Raw genomic sequence first — 17,161 nt, forward strand, 5'->3', positions numbered from 1 at the left:
GAAATGCTGATTGAGCTTTATGTGTAATGGCTTTTAATATGCATGTGTTGTTTCATCTTGACGGTAAACTTGAGTATGTGGCGTCATACGAGATGGTGATCCGGGGTGAATGCAAGTAGCGTCTTGCACTATTTGTGGGTATTAGACGTATATAAATCCTGCATTTCTCTGGCCAGTAGAATAGAATTGACACACATGACATGATTATCTGCTGCATTGCACTATTTTAGAACTGATGATGATATCTGCTTTTAAACTTATATTGCACATGTATGTGAGCTTGGGGTGGAAGATCCTTGAGGACCCCTTGTCTTACTGAGATTTCTTGTTTAGAGATCTCACCCCACATTTGGGGAATGCTTATTTTAGGTTCCGGTAGTTTGGTGACTGATGCCTCTGGCGGCAGGAGGCCAGAGCTTAGTTGATGATATTATGTTGTTTGCTGCCATGACTGGTTATGTATGTTGTTTATGTTTTTCGTTATTTATGTTTACGTTGTTGTTGAGACTGATGTTGGGCGTGTTGCCTTATTTGAGTGAGCATAGGGATTGTCCATGACACTTTATGTTAGTGCTTTAGATTGGAGTTGTATAAACTGTTAGATGGTCTGGTCTACGTTGTTGTAGTTCCGTGACTAGAGCCACACTTTTATTATCTATGTTATGAGGTATATTCAGATAGTTGTTTTATTGCAATGACATACAGGCGTTGTTTTATTAATTGATAAATAAGCAAGTTGGTAATGATAATGACATCATAATTGAAAAGAAAAAGATATTTCGCATTTTTATTAAGCGCTGCTTAATACGATAGTATGATAACATTGCCGGATATATACGGGATGTTACACAAATCCCAAGGTTGATTTTACTGGGGCAGGACCCCATAAGTCACTGAAGACCAAATCAAAAGGTTTTTCATAGACTGAGGTTGAAGGAGGTGAATGCAATCGGTGAATTTTACCCATACAACAAGCTGAACAAAAATCAATGTCACTTTTATTTGGAATAGGGACATTACAAGACATCAAAACAGAATTGAAAGCCTCAGTGTGAGGATGACCCAAACGACAATGCCATAAAGAGTACATGTATGATGAGCCTACAGCTTTCTGATGACCAGAAGCAACATTTATTGTACATGGGGAATTGACACTTGAAAAAGAAGGCCTAGAACCTAAAGACTTATTACAAAGAGACACTGAGTTGGAGACACAAGTCTGACTTGAGTCTGGAGCACGATGTACTCCATTGAAACGATATAGACCATTTGATCCCAAGTCACCCTCCAGCAGCACTTCATGAGATTCCTGTGATTTGACACAGCAAGTAAAGGGGTGAAATTCAAAATAAACTCTATTGTCCCTGGCAAATTTACTCACACTGATAAGGTTTTTAGTGATGGAAAGTACAAGCAATAAGTTGTGAAAGTGCAAGTGAGTGTATGGGTTAATAGGAGAGGGAAAAGAGGATAAACCAGTGGCATGAACTTTCAGACCTTGTCCATTTCCTATGTAAACCTGATCTGCACATGTCAGCTGAGTACTTTGCAGGAGGTTTTGAGGATGAGTCGTGACATGATGAGAAGCCCCTGAGTCTGGAAACCACTCAATGGCTTGAACACTTGGAGGAGTTGGCAATAAACCTTGCCCTTGAAGCAGTATTGCATTGTTGTGGAGGCATGTGTTGGTTCTGATTCGTAGTGAGGAGAATGTGGGGAAGGTCGAATATACTGGTGTGACCTTTGAGAGTAGGACTGAGCAGCTGGAAAGTGCTATGAAGCTGTAGATAGAGAGTGATCAGGTACAAAATTTTCATCAAAACGGTACCAACAGCTCTAGACACTATGTCCAAACTTATAGCATAATTGACATTGCAGGTTGTTGCGTCCATAGCTTCTGCCACTTCTGTTATAACGCATGAAAGATCTTCCTCTTCCTTTACCAGTGCCATAAGACCTCTGGTTTGGCAGACTGTGATCATGACTTTGTTGAATAGTACGAAAAGGAGCTCTGCTAGACGTGGAATCAGTTTTCTGATCAGTAGGTTGTGCCTGTACAACATTCACAGACATTGACTCTGCCAGAAGTGTCTCATTTTGCTTTGCAAGCATCATCTCATGAGACATTAATTCAACACGTAGATCATTGAGTGAATAGGGATTTTCACGAGCTCTAACAGCTGTAACAAAGGCGTTGAACTCTGCAGGAAGTCCAGCTAGGATTATTTCCGTTTGTTCTTCAGTAGAAATAGGACTTTTGATAGCCTTTAACTCATCACACAACAACTTGAAGCGTCTGAGATATTCTGCAATGGATCTACCACCTTTTTTGATAGTGCAAAGCTCATATCTGAGTTGATGAGCTTTGGATCTCATCATTCCTTGAAAAAATTTGTGGATCTGATCCCATGCTTCATATGCATGACTCACTCCTAAAATCTCGTTCAGCAGATCTTCTGAAATCGTCGAAAGAAGCCACGAAAGAAGCATTTTATCTTGACGCAGCCACTCAGTGTATAGTGGATTTGTGACTCCAGTAGCACGATCTTCCTCTGGCTGGTACTGAAGTGGAATTTTAGGGTTAACAAGGAAGTGTTAGAGTTGATGTGAGGTGATTACTGTCTCTACAACTTGATTCCATAAGAGAAAGTTGCTTTCGATCAACTTAACAGAGATCGCATGGTTGAACAGTGACGGAGACGATGAGCGATTCTCCGTTGCTGCGTTTACTGCCGAACTCGTCGACTGAGAAGGTGACGCGGAAGACATGGTGAGAGAGTAGCTTGTATCAGGCCCTCGAAGAAGGCTCTGATACCATCAGAAACCAGAAGAGAGATGAAGAAGAAAGAGAGAGAGAGAGAGAGAAGAGAGAAAAGTGAAAAATATCTCATGTTTTCATTATGTATAAATCAGCACACATGACCCCCTTATAGTGCTAAGGGTAAGAGCCACGTCACTCGTTCTGTTGAACAGAATTGGTTAGTGTAACTAATTACACTTGGTGTATTACAAAAGTACCCTTATCAGATATTACAAATATATCCCTATGTATCTACTCTAATACATATAGTAGATGTCTTCACAAAGGCATTTTTTGTCACTGCATTTCAGAATGTTACTTCCAAGCTGGGACATTTAAATATATACAATCCAACTTGCGGGGGAGTCAATATACCCTAAAGTTGACGCGGATACTAAAGCTAATGTGGATGCTACTTTGAGCTCTTGAGATAAAACTAATGTGAATAAAATGAGTGAACACATTTACGAAGGAGTAACTACTTTCTGTTATAAGTTATAGTCAGTTGGTCAATTAGCAAGTTTGTTAGCCTTTACATTTCGCTCCTTTATGCTTTGCTTCATCCTTATCAATTTCTACTTGCTTATCACCTCAATATATATGGTGAGAGCACCTCTTGTACATTCAAATTTTCAGAATGAAAGATTCCAAGAAAATCAAGACCCATGCAACATGACAAAAACCCCTGCTTCCCTTCCTCAACTCTTGTGTTGCTCTATTTGCTTTGTATTCATGACTCGGAAAATAAATATTACCAACAAAGCAGCACAAAAGTTGAGTAAGGGAAGAAAGAGTTTGGCCATGCATCTCAAGTCATCAAAATTTACTTTGCTAAGTATGATTTTAATTCAAAAACTCAAGACATTAGATAAAACTTAATTAATTATTTTATAATTCTCTAACAACACTGCCAGTAATTTCCACTTCAAACAGATCTAAGATTACAATTGGGTAACTTAACAAGAAGCATTAAAACGACACCCAATTAAACAAAAATTTACAACCACAAAAATCCCTAAAATTTGGTAATGCCCTGAATGTTGTCGCGAAGCACCTTTCTATGCCTCTTAGCACCTCCTTTTCCCAAACCCTTCCCCCCTTTTCCACGACCCGACATTTTCACACTGACAGATCTTGTGAGAGCTAGCACCCACGTTGATTCTAGCGTTTCAATCCAATTTGAATTTTGGAAAACGCGGTCGTTTGCTTGGTTTTATAGAGAGAGCGAGAGAGAGTGAGCTTGATTTGGTTTTGAAATGGTAAATGCGATTTCGAGCCGTTGATTATGTTATAATGGACGGATTCAGATCGGGATCCTCGTCATATGGTTTCTGAAGTCTTTGACCGTTGATTCTTATAGTTCGACGGTGGTTGTCCTTTTTTTCTTGAGATCGTTGCAGTTAATCTGTTGCCACTAGCTTAACAGATGGCTGACCGTTGATGGTTCCTAATCGACGGTCCAGGTGAATGTTTTGTGGAAGTCCCGGATCGGTGACGTGGAACGAAATTCATAAAATAAAACTATGTTAAGAAGGAATAAATCTTAGTTACATCTCGATGCAGTGTATCTCATCAATAAGAGTATTATACATCAGAAAAAAGAGAAAAATTTGGCAGAAAAAAATAATTTTGACCGACATATAATGTTTCCATTGATGAGACCTATGATGCACGGCAACGAACACGGGACACGGGACATGACACGACACGACACGTCGAAACGTAAATTCTAAAAAATGTCATATTTGGACACGTTGGGACACGTTTTGATATTAAATAAAATTTTTAATATATATAATATAATTTATATTTAATACATATAAGAGTCTATAATAAGTCATATAACCAATCAAATATTTAAATTTCATAACATAAATATAAATAAATTTTCGTACTTTATTAATTTTTCATGTCAAATTTCATATCAGAAAAAATTAATTTATAAATTATTTCTTTTATATTTAGTTAACAAAATAAAAATAAAAATTATTTAAATAAAAAAAGAGTATGGAGGATCCCTAAGAAGTGTGTGCTGTTATTGCTGATATTGAGGTCCCTAAGATGGAGGATGGCATTGATAAAGTTATAAGGAGGCCTTCTAGCAGTGGTTCTTTTTCTGTCAGGTCTGCATACCAGTTCATCAGGGATAAGGCAGTTAGCTTGCCAAGTCAGAATAAATTGTGGGAGTGTGCTTAGAAGTGGCAGGGTCCTGAAAGGATAAAGCATTTTTTGTGGCTCCTTCTAGGGAATAGTCTCCTGACTAATGAGCAAAGGAGTAGAAGACATATGGGAGGAGAGGCTCACTGTCCCAGATGTTTTCACCCTTGTGAAGATTGCAATCATATAATGAGGGAATGTGCTTGGGCTAAGCAGATCTGGGGTATTCTGAAACTTAAGTCTAATGGTATCATGTTTTCTGATAACAGCTTTCCAGATTGGCTCAGTAGCAACCTGAAGAACAAAAAGGGCCAGATGCTTGAGCAAAGATAGAGCCTCATGTTTGGAACCACCCGTTGGATGCTATGGCAAGCTAGAAATAACCTAGTTTTTAGAAATGAAGATTGTTCTCCAGAAAGCTTCTGTTTTAAGGTTAGAACTTATGTGAATAATATTATCCAGGCTGAAAAAACCTTAGGAGTAATTGATGATAGTTTTAAAAAAATGGAGGATTGTATTGAAAAATGGCAGCCTCCTCATGAGGGTTGGATTAAAATAAATTCAGATGGGGCATGCTCCCTTGATGGTATGAGAAGTGGATGTGGTGGGGTCCTGCGCAATAGTCATGGTAGATGGATTGTTGGTTTTTTGAAGAAGGTTGGCCAAGGCAATGCTTTGAAGGCTGAATTATGGGGTGCTTTTTTGGGTCTTCAGGTGGCTTGGGATCATGGATTTAGACAAGTCCAATGGGAAGGAGACTCTCTTGAAGCCTTGTACTTAATTCAAAATGGTTGTTCCTCTGATCACCCTTTGTTTCAAGTAGTGAATCGCATACAGAGAATGAAGAACAAGGAATGGAAGGTGATGTTTAGCCATATTAGCAGGATTGGAAATACAGTTGCTGACTGTTTGGCTGGGCTAGTAGATCATGGTTCTTGGGAGTTAGTTGTTTTGCCTAATGCTCCTTTGAGTTGTAATAGGTTTCTATAAAAGGATCTAGTGGGGGTTGTTTATACCCAGAATGATCCTTAGGTAGTTTGTGTTGCTTGTTTAATTTCCCTAATATCCAAAAAAAAAAGCACTGATACGTTTCAAAAAAAAAATTCCAACGTATCGGACACACATCTTGTTCTGATATTCTTTCGATACAGATGTTGCAGTATCGGATTAGTCAACAGACTCAACACCATTCGCTTGTCTCGTCTGCTTTCTCCACCTCCGTTGTTCTTTTTATCGATCATAGTGGTGGTAGCAGAGGTGTGTGGATCGAGTGTAACTCGTTGTTTAAGGTGTGTCCTTATGATATTCCTTTTATAATATTTTGTTATTGTGAAATACACTCTTTATATTAAAAATATTATTTAAATACTAAAACGTATCAAAATATTAATAATTTTGAAATAACATATCCACGTCTGGAGTCGGGAATGTATCAAAAACATCATGTCTGAATAGGTTCTTCATAGCTTACAAGTCACAACACATTAAAATACATTAGTTTCTTACATGGTTTTTAAAGGAAACGTAATTTTCAATTTAAGGGACTAACAATTTCCAAGTAATAAATCCTTGCGATTTATCAATTTAAGATGACAGAAACATTTCAACACACTCAATCTCAATTTTACCTTTACTTTTCCAAACTTAAAAAAAGTAAAAATTATAGAATAACGTGTTCACCTATTTAGACGTTGTCATCTTCATTGTTTTGTGGAACCAACAAAAGATAATAATGCATACAATTGTTGCATGATTTTGTCGTTTAATCTCTTACCATGAATACCAATCTTCTTTTTTTGAAAAAAAAAAAAACTTGTATTCACAGTAAGAGATTAAACGACATAATCATGCAACAATTGTATGCAGTGTAACACAAATAAATACAAGTCTTGTAACCTAGTACAAATGAAAGTTGGAACATAATATTTAGCCAAAACAGACATGAATTAATATTTACACCCATATACTCTTACAAGCCACAACGGGTCAAAATAATTCGCTTCCTAAGGTTTTTTTTCACGTGGGCATGATCATGAGCATGCCACACAGATAAAATGAGAAAAAGAGAAACATAAAGGAACGAAAGAGAATAACATAATAGGTAGCCCACCGTTTTTTTCTCTGCTTGTCAAACAAATAATTTCTGACACAACTCCAGAAATTATTTCCCCTTATTTTACATACTTAAATGTTTCATTTTAAGGCAAACAAAACGGATATTCAGAGAGGAAAAGCCACAGATTGTATAAAGGAACTGAAGCTCAGTAAAAATTTCCGAGAAGTAAACAGTACTAATAATTAGCATTTCAAACAGAACTAAGATTACAATTGGGTAAAGTGACAAGAAGCATTAAAACGACACCCAATTAAACAAAAATTTACAACCACAAAAAACCCTAAAATTTAGGTCGTGGAATCAACCACCGAAACCGTAGAGGGTCCTGCCTTGTCTCTTGAGGGCATAAACGACATCCATGGCGGTCACGGTCTTCCTCCTAGCGTGTTCCGTGTAAGTAACAGCATCACGGATCACATTCTCGAGAAAAATCTTCAAGACACCGCGAGTCTCTTCGTAGATGAGACCGCTAATCCTCTTAACACCTCCACGTCGAGCCAAACGCCGAATCGCAGGTTTGGTAATGCCCTGAATGTTATCGCGAAGAACCTTTCTGTGCCTCTTAGCACCTCCTTTTCCCAAACCCTTCCCCCCTTTTCCACGACCCGACATTTTCACACTTGACAGATATTGTGAGAGCTAGCACCCACTAAGATTCTAGCGTTTCAATCCGATTTGAATTTTGAAAAAACGCGGTTGTTTTCTTGGTTTTATAGAGAGAGTGAGGTTGATTTTGTTTTGAAATGGTAAATGCGATTTCGAGCCGTTGATTATGTTATAATGGACGGATTCAGATCGGGATCCTCGTCATATGGTTTCGGAAGGGATTGACCGTTGATTATTATAGATCGACGGTGCTTTTTCTTTTTTCGCGGATCAGTGACGTGGCTATTTTCCTTAGATCGTTGCAGTTAATCTGTTGCCACTAGCTTAATGATGGTTGACCGTTGATGGTTCCTAATCGACGGTTCACCTAAATTTTTTGGAAGTGTCCTGTATCGGTGACGTGGCACGAACTTCATAATATAGTATCATAATGGGGAAATGGAGCCTCATGTTGCACGAAGAATTTTGTGTCACGTGACTTAGTGAAAAATATGTAGGATCCAATTAAATTAAAATATATATATATATATATATATATATATAGGGGCAGGATATTCTTACACTGGTGTAAGAGTTAGAAGTCTTACACTCAATCTTGACCATTGATACACTTGTATCAAATGGCTCACATTACTAAAAAATTTGAGCCCTTAGATATAAATGAGATCAGTGGACAAGATTAAGAGTGTAACTTACACTGGTGTAAAATGATCCTAACCCATATATATATATATAGGAGCAGAATATTCTTACATCGGTGTAAGAGTTAGAAGTCTTACACTCAATCTGGACCATTGATCCACTTATATCCAATGGCTCACACTATTAAAAAAAATTGAGTTCTTAGATATACGTGAGATTAACGGATAAGATTAAGAGTGTAACTTATACTGGTGTAAAATAATCCTGACATATATATATATATATATATCGAACTCATTTTTATATGTTTGCTAATTTTGAAAAATGAAAAAATATTTTCTTCTCTTAAAGGAAAAACTTTTTATTCTATTAGTAACTATGACATAAGTGGGTCTCATTTTGAAAAAAAAAATTCTTCATTATTTTGTAGACTCCACTTATGTCATAAGTCATTAGTAGGAAAAAAAATTTAAAAGAAGAAAATGTTTTTCCTTTAAAAAAATATACATATAGCTAAGGGTCCATTGTTTATATTAGTTGATTAAGCTTATAATTCTAATTTCGTTATTGAATAAAGCATGTTTTCTTGGTTTAAACCTCCTATAGTTTTTTATAACAAGAGAATCCAAATTCTTTATAATAATATTTTAAAACTAATTAGGCAGTTGGTTAATGACAAAGGTAACTATATGGAAAGCATTATCCCAGAATTTGGTTAGTAGGTGAGAGGTAGCTAAGAGAGCTAATCCACATTCTACAATATGTCTATATTTTCTCTCAGGTTTTTCATTTTGTTGATGTGAGTAAGGATATGTGAGTCTATGAATTATGCCTTGTTCTTGCATATAGGTAGTGAATTTTGTTGGAAATTGACAATCACACAAAATCGACAAAACAGAAAAGAGAAAAGAGAAGAGAGATTGACATTGTGATTTATCCTGATTCACCCAATTTAGGCTACGTCCAGCTTGTCTGTACTATATTCACCTCACTGCCACTTGTAACAAGTCACTCAATTTACAAGGAAAATATAAATAGAATTAGAAAACCCTAACAACAACTATTCATGGGCCCAAGCCCAGACTACTAAGAAAATTACAATAAATCAGAGGTCCACAACAGTGCCTAGCCTCCCGGCCGCTCACCTGGGAGCGAGACCCCAGTTGCCTTTCTGCTAACCCCGACAACAAGGACCCTCATCAGCATGCGAAGTATAAGTCATAACCAACAAATTTAAGATATTCTTTTGCATTATCAGTTTGTAAAGCCTTAATTTTAGTGTTTAATTGCAATTCTGCCATAAATTTAAAGGTAAGGAATATATCAAAAGCTTGTGACTTAGCTGGCATAGGATAAAACCAAGTAAAATTAGAGAAGGCATCTACAAAGATAATATAGTATTTAGCTCCAGTTCTACTATCTATGGGTGTTGGTCCCCAAATATCAGTTAGAATAAGTTCAAGAGAAGCAGTGTAGGTGGTGTCAGATGCAGGTAAGTGTAGCTAGTGCATTTTTGGCATACAATAAGCACAACATAAACTTTGATAATCTTAATTGATAAAATGAATATTGCATTGTCTAAGTACCTTTTTGACGGTTCAAAATGAAGCATGAACAAGTCTAGAATGCCAAAGATGTAAGGCATTATTAATAGAGACATTATTACACAAAATGGAATTACTAGAATTTAGAAATACAATATTAGTATAGTGTGTAATGGAGCAATTTTAGTGCTGAAGGCAATTTGAGTGCTTCTTTGTAATCTTGGTGCTCCATCAAAGACATACAAATCATTCTTCAGTGTCCCTTGGAGAAGGATCTCCTTGGTAACCTGATATTTCACATAACAAGCATTAGCATCAAATTCAAAAATGACATTATGTTCTTTAGCAAATTGTGAGACACTCGATAAATTCTTAGATAGACCTAGAACATGTAAAAGATTAGAAAAAGTGAATGTAAGATAGAATATCCTATATTTTTAATTTTGAGATTAGTACCATTACCAACTTGAACAGCTCCGTGTCCATAATATGGTGTTTTGTTTATCAGGTTGCTCGAGTCAGGAGTAAAGTGGTGTGTAGCTCCCGAGTATGGGTACCAACTTGAATCTGTGGTGGAGAAATAGTCACTTGGTGCATACTGTGAGACACTTGTTTCTTTCTTTATATTCTTTAGTTGTATCTTTAGTTGTTTAATTCTTGCTCTTGTTTATGAGGCAGAGAACTCTTCAAGCTTTTTCAAACTTTGAAAGAACTCAAGCAACCTACCATACGAGTATAAATGGTTTCTGACATAGATGAAAGAAGCCATGATAGGAGAAGTTAATCTTACTGAACATCAACAAAATCTTTTTCAGCTGTAGTCTTTGTGTTGGTTGTGCTTGTCTTTTCAGTTGTGCTTGTCTTTTCAGCTGTGCTTGCTTTTTCTGCATCTTCTTGTGAATCTTGTCGTGCTTCGTTTGAAGTCTTTTCAGTAGAGCCTTGAATTTCATGAGTGATAAATTATGGTCAGGTTTTATCCTTTGATTGTTGGCAAGGCTTGTTGTTTCCATGGCAAAAAGTTGTCTTCATCCAACTTAAGTGATACTGGGTTAGTGAAAGTTTGGACAAAGTTACGCTTTTCGGTCTCCATGGATCAAGAGCTCCGATACCATAAAAGATATCAAATTCTTGATGTAAAAAGAAGAGAATCTTGAATACTGAATGATTTCTGTATATTGAATATTATGTGATTGATATAAAAAATGGATGGATTACATTATATACTATGTTGTATTATTTGTATAAATACTAAAAGTGAATAACTAAAAGTTAGTTACAGGACAATTGGGCCCATTTGGCCCAATAGGTTCATATATCATTTCAATAAGAAAAAAAAGTAAGATGGTATTACATTAAAGATTTTATCCTAAAATTACAAAGTTATATAAAAAAAAAGTTGAGACTAATTTAAAAATTATGCACTTATAATTAAGAAATTACAAAATATGTTTGTAAATTTTTAATATACCATGTAACTGTTTTGTAACTATTATCTTTTTTTGAGACAGTAATGTGAACCCCCAGTTTAAAATGTAGGGCATATTGTATTGAAATTTCCGATAAAACAAGTGTGGACATTATCTGGCATTGATTTTTGACTTTCAGTAAGAACCCCACTCATTAATCAATGGGTTTATCATCTATCATTTAACATGACCACAAAAATTTTCTTACACACAACATTTTGTGGGGCCCGCAGCAAAAATAAAAATAAAAATTCTGGCACGCAAAACGAATCTCTATAACATAACACAATTACTTTTCCTACAACATAACTCTTATAAAACCCTTAATCCTGTTACATAACGAGAGACAACAATATGGTACCCATAAAGCGGTGCAGTTGAATAGGAGCAGTTTAATTGGTTACTCACACTTTTTTTTTTTGATAGACTAATAATAGGTTACTCACACTTTTACATCGTACTGCTAGGGAAGTTAAACTCTATTATCGAATCTTGTTATCATTGAAACTGCATGATATACCCTCAAGAATCAAGAACGAATACAATTTTGGGACCCCTCTAAAATAAGAGATAGTTCAGTGTGACAGGTTAATAAATCAGATATATACATATCAAATAACAATTATTCCTTTAGCAAAAAAATAAATTATTCCAATGGTATGATTTGATAATTTCTTATAAATGATTAGAACTGGCTTTTCAAAGACTGACAATGCTTACCATCAAAAGTTTAAAGATGCACCGGAACAAAAAAATCTACTACAATATTATTTATGGTTTGCTTATTAAACCTCCTCCTACAAACTTCAATTTAGGCTCATCTTAACCATTCCCATAACAGTTAACATTCGATGAGCAATTTGTGAGGACGAAGTGTGTCTAAGTAGCATTATTTTTCAATTTCTAAATATTTCCATCTTTTTCTGGGTTAAATTTAGTGTCTGAGCAGGATAACCATAAGAACTTAAGCTATAAAAATTAATGTTGAGAAATAAATAACAATTCCTACGTTGTCCCTACTAATTTTGGTGAGGTCAATAAAAGTGGATAAAATATCAAAGTTGAGAGGCTACCTTAATTTGCAGCTTAGGAGGTGTTTGGTATGGAGAATTTAATAAGAATGTTGGGAAAGTAAGATAGGCAAAATATATTATCCATATTTGGTATGTAAGTTATAAAAAACCAGTATATTATTTTTTCCATGACTTTTGTTTTGAACTAGGCAATGGAAAATAAAATAGTAGTTTGAACTGTGGTATTTTTTAAATCCAAGAATGGAGAAACACCTTTTATTATTTGTAGACAAAAATGCCCTCAAAAAGTCTATATTAAGTACAACTTGTTTGAAAAAGTCTATAATGGGTAATTTCGTAATTTCAATACACATTCCCATCAATATTTCACCATCAACCAAACAAAGCATTAGTAAAAATAACCCAACTTTTCTGGTAAATTTTTTGCCTACCAAACGCTTTTTTGTAACTTACCCGGACACAAAAATTTCTCATCATATTCCGAGAATTTATTTACCCTAATAATAAAAAAATTTCTCTCATACCAAACACCCCCTTAAGAAATATACAAAATGCATTCAGCCTAAGTATCTTTATGATTTTATTTTATTTTTAGTTTCTATAGAGGTATTCTCACTCAACCTCTTGAGGCTAGAATATAAGGATATTTACCTCTGGCCCAAAGAGAGTCTGTCAAAAATCGAACACATATCCTATTCTTGGAGCACAATTCACTTACCAACCGTGCCTCCCCTCAGGTTAATCATCTTATGATTTAACCATCACACATCTGATTTAATTGAATATAACTTGAAAATAAAAAAATTACAATACTTGCCTTTCTCCGAAGAATCAAGACTTAAAGTTGTATATTTTGTAAGGGCTTGTTTTGAGAGTCACTTTTAGGAAAGAAAAGGAAGAAATAAAAATGTTTTATTTATTCTTGCTCCTAACGAAGAATAGGAATTGATGATTTTTGTAAAATTCTTTGGAATTATTCACACCTTTAAAATCAAAGTCACTCCAATTGGGAGATTCGAGAGAGAAAATATTAGAAATTATTTATCTATTCTTAACATTCAAATCAAAACCTGTTTTCTCTCCCCACAGGTCCTCTGAATCTCCTTCAACCAAAACCAAGCCAGCTTCACCGCCGCCACAGATGTCGGCTTCCTCTCATAGTTTTGGGAATAACAATGGCTTGTCTATAGAGCCGGCAAAACGGGCTCGGCTCGGAGGGCCAACCCGCCAAACGGGGCGGGACGAGCTCATTTTTGGCAAGTTGACGGCAGGTCGAGGCAGGTCAGTGTAAAATAGGCTCGGACTGGCAGGCTAACCCGCCAAACTGAGCGGGGCGGGCTGAGTTTTTCAGCCCACTTTCAAAAGCGGGGCGGGATGGGTTGACTCATTTTTTGACGAGTTGACGGCGGGACGGGGCGGGCTGCCTACTTTGCCACCTCTACTTGCCTGTACCACTTTTAACAAATTGTAATAAGCCTTCTACAATCAATTCTAGTGCAATCACAGATATAAATGACGGATACTGTGGTTTTAGCTTCCTTACAGATTGGTTATGTGCAAAACAAAAAGAGTAGGACGAGGAAGCGAGTGAGCCTGAACCAAATGAAGAAGATTTAGGTAGTACATAGAAGATCATGGTAATTAAAATTTTGATTTACTGCTGCGTTTTTATGTTTTTACAATTTTTTTTAATCAGAATATTTTTATCAATATTCTAAGTACTTTTACGTTTTTTATGATTTTTTACCATTTTTATTTACGTTATAATTTTAAGTATTACGATTTTTTATCCTACATAAAATCTTGTTTTTTACTACCTTGGCTAGGACCATCATTTTCTTCCAACTTCAGTGGGCAAAAAAATTAAAAAATAATGCTTTTTAATTAAATAATTATGCATTTATTGCAGTTTTGGCAATAATTACAGATTTATTGCACACTGTGACGCTCCATTCAATGGGGCATCACATGTGACGTCCAAAAGGGGTGTCTCATGTGTGTCCTATAAATACCCCTTTTTTTACCATTTCACTCCTCACTTTTCACCTCTCTCTAACCTTGGATTGTGCTACCGACCGAACGCGAAATTTTTGATTGCGAAGCTCTGCCAACTTAGGTAAGTTCGTAATACCTGCTATGTATACGTTTAAATTACAGTGCTACCTTGCGAACATGTTAGGATTTATCGTATATTAGAGACTTAGAACATTAGGATAGTCACTTAGAAATTTTTTACCATGCTTTAGAATATTGTAATGCTATAGTAATTTTTTTGTTACATTGTTATGATTATTAATATTTAATTATGCATTGGGGTTTAGCGTATGAATTAGTGATTTAGAAAATAGTGATAGTGACTTCGTAAATTTTGTATAATGTTATTAATGCGGGAGTGTATTGATAATTATGTAGTCAGTTAGGTGTGATGATTAGTACATATTTATGAAGTTATGAGTGACTTAGGGTTAAGTATTATGTCAGTATGATTTAATTTGTGTCCGATGTTTTATTATTATTTAATTACAAATAAATCTGTACTACGTATTAATATTAATTCATTAATTTCGATTCTAGTAAAAACGTAAGGTTTATGCTTAATTTTTTTTATAATAAATTACGACATTGCTTAATTAATTTGTACATAAAAATGTTGTGTCATGTGATTAATTTAATTATTGATTATTAATATTATATAATTTAGGGTCATGGCTGAATCATCATCATCTTCGGGTGGTGCATCGGATGCAGAGCCTACCGATCCCAGCATGTATATCATCCTTGGCCCTTATAAATGGGACGTCCTTCGTAAGAGGACGTAGCGTGCCCATATTTCACAACGAGTGTGGAATACGGAGCATGTGAGGAGACTCAAGACCCGGCGTGGGAAACCACAGGGTGGGCCACCTACCGGGGCTATTCCAGAGGTGGTCACACACTACCTTACACAGGCAGGCTTTATCCACGTTGCCCGGATGCGACATCTCCAGGTATGCAATTTACGGTCATTTTGTATTTATGTAATTATTTAATATCATCGTTAACACGTGATAATTGTATAATTAATTTCAGATCGATGCCCCGTTAATTAGTGTTCTGGTCGAGAGGTGGAGACCAGAGACACATACCTTCCACATGACGCAAGGTGAGATGACTATCACCTTACAGGATATGGCCGGCATATTGGGATTGCCTACTAGCGGGCAAGTCGTTACCGGATCTACAAATGAGGATTGGCCCGCTGTTTGTGCTGCTGTTTTTGGCGCGGCTTCACAGACCAATAAGTTCCTTCATTCAGGTGACCTCCGCATCTCATTTTTAGATCGGTTATATACCCGGTGGACTGATCATGCTGGGGATCATGATCGCGAGATATTTTTCACAAAGGCGCATATTGCTCGCATGCTGGGGTGTTGGTTGCTGGCGGACAAGTCTGGAGGTAGCAATATCGGTTGTCAGCTAGTCCCGTTGCTGGGGGGAGGATTTGATGAGATTGGTCGTTTCAGTTGGGGATCTGCGGTTCTGGCACACTTGTTCAGGAACTTGTGCGAAGTAACAGATGTCGGTCGATCAGACATGGGTGGTTGTCATATTCTTCTTCAGATTTGGGCATGGATACGATTTCCACCCATTGCTCCACCCCTTCCTCCTCATGCAGAGTCGGGCTTGCATTATGGATGTCGGTATGCTTTATTAATTTCATTCAATTTCGCTACTGAGTTATCATATATACTAATTGTATACTTGCTTGATTATGATTGATTGATGATGTATGTTTCTGATGACAGGCTTAATACAGTGGCAAAGTTTAAACCTCATAAGTCACCCATTATCGGGCAACCTTGGATACACTATGTAGAGATGAGGTACGGTTTTGGATACTTAGTATGTTGTTATTTATAATGCATGTATCTTTTTGACATGTCACCATATATTCTTTACCATTTTGTGTGTAGGTTGTTTGGCAACCATATATCGATTATCAGTGGTTGGACGTGACTCCAGAGCAGCAATACCTTTGGCTTGTTGGCGCACCCCTTATTTACTTCCACACCGTAGAGGTATGTCAATCGGGTAGGTGCATGCGACAGTTTGGTCTGGAACAGCCCACCCCGGATGTGAGCAGGAAGTTGAGAGGGATCCATGATCATACACTGCGGGGGAAGGTTGACGAGAACTGGAGGCGTAAGCTTCGTCCATGGATACAGAGATGGCAGGTCAGGGAGCAGAATATCGTTCTGCCCCCTCAATTACTAGGGTTGATGTCACCCAACCATGCGTACATGGAGTGGTACAAAGCGAGGGGAAAGAGATACATTTCTCGCAGGGCAGCAAAGATTGGACGAATGGTGAGTTTATGACAAATTTTAGCTTGTTGTTACGTATTTGACATTCCTTTGACATTGTTAAAACTTTTTATGCTACAGATTGACGGTCTAGAGATGTTGTATCATGCAACAACCGCGGAGGAGTTTCCTCGCTTCGACTTAGACTATATCCGTGAGGAGATTGGCAGGATTATTGGGATGTTTCGTGAGAATTCACGAGTCGATGAGCCAGGACCTGAGGCACCCCCAGTGCAGACACAGCCTGATCTGCTGTTGTCCGTGGATGTTCCCCGTAATAGACAGAAGGGACGCGGATTAAGACGTACGCGTGAGCGAGTAGCAGTTGTCCCTGTTCCGATCATTGCACCGATGCCAGTGGTCGAGAGTTAGGGATGGTTCAGACCTCCAGTCATTGGGACTACTTACGGGTCACAGCCGATGTATCATCATAGATCGCAGGATGCAGGTGGT

At 36.9% G+C, this 17,161-nt stretch overlaps 2 protein-coding genes across 2 annotated transcripts; one reads left to right on the forward strand and one right to left on the reverse strand.

Annotated features, from left to right (window-relative positions):
* Nucleotides 1–7,373: 7,373 nt before the first annotated feature.
* LOC133290659 (histone H4) lies at nt 7,374–7,685 on the reverse strand. The gene has a single exon (XM_061488777.1). The coding sequence runs from the start codon at nt 7,683–7,685 to the stop codon at nt 7,374–7,376; it is 312 nt and encodes a 103-aa protein (XP_061344761.1).
* A 7,812-nt stretch (nt 7,686–15,497) lies between these two features.
* Nucleotides 15,498–17,080, forward strand: LOC133290663 (serine/threonine-protein phosphatase 7 long form homolog). Its single transcript, XM_061488783.1, has 4 exons — nt 15,498–16,045; nt 16,151–16,247; nt 16,319–16,711; nt 16,790–17,080. Exons 1-4 carry the CDS (start codon nt 15,498–15,500, stop codon nt 17,078–17,080), a joined length of 1,329 nt encoding a protein of 442 aa, XP_061344767.1.
* Nucleotides 17,081–17,161: the final 81 nt, after the last annotated feature.

This window comes from Gastrolobium bilobum, unplaced genomic scaffold (genome assembly GCF_033153095.1).
Source record: "Gastrolobium bilobum isolate Gb01-03AN ecotype WA unplaced genomic scaffold, APGP_CSIRO_Gbil_v1 utg82661, whole genome shotgun sequence".
In the NCBI taxonomy this organism is placed as follows: Eukaryota; Viridiplantae; Streptophyta; class Magnoliopsida; order Fabales; family Fabaceae; genus Gastrolobium; species Gastrolobium bilobum.

Excerpts from the sequence above, each read along its gene's own strand:
- LOC133290659 (XM_061488777.1), bottom strand. The coding sequence starts at position 7,685 with ATGTCGGGTCGTGGAAAAGGGGGGAAGGGTTTGGGAAAAGGAGGTGCT.
- LOC133290663 (XM_061488783.1), top strand. The coding sequence starts at position 15,498 with ATGACGCAAGGTGAGATGACTATCACCTTACAGGATATGGCCGGCATA. Across the intron at positions 16,248-16,318 it reads GGTACGGTTTTGGATACTTA|GTTGTTTGGCAACCATATAT; the intron begins GTATGTTGTTAT and ends TTTTGTGTGTAG. Across the intron at positions 16,712-16,789 it reads CAGCAAAGATTGGACGAATG|ATTGACGGTCTAGAGATGTT; the intron begins GTGAGTTTATGA and ends TTTATGCTACAG.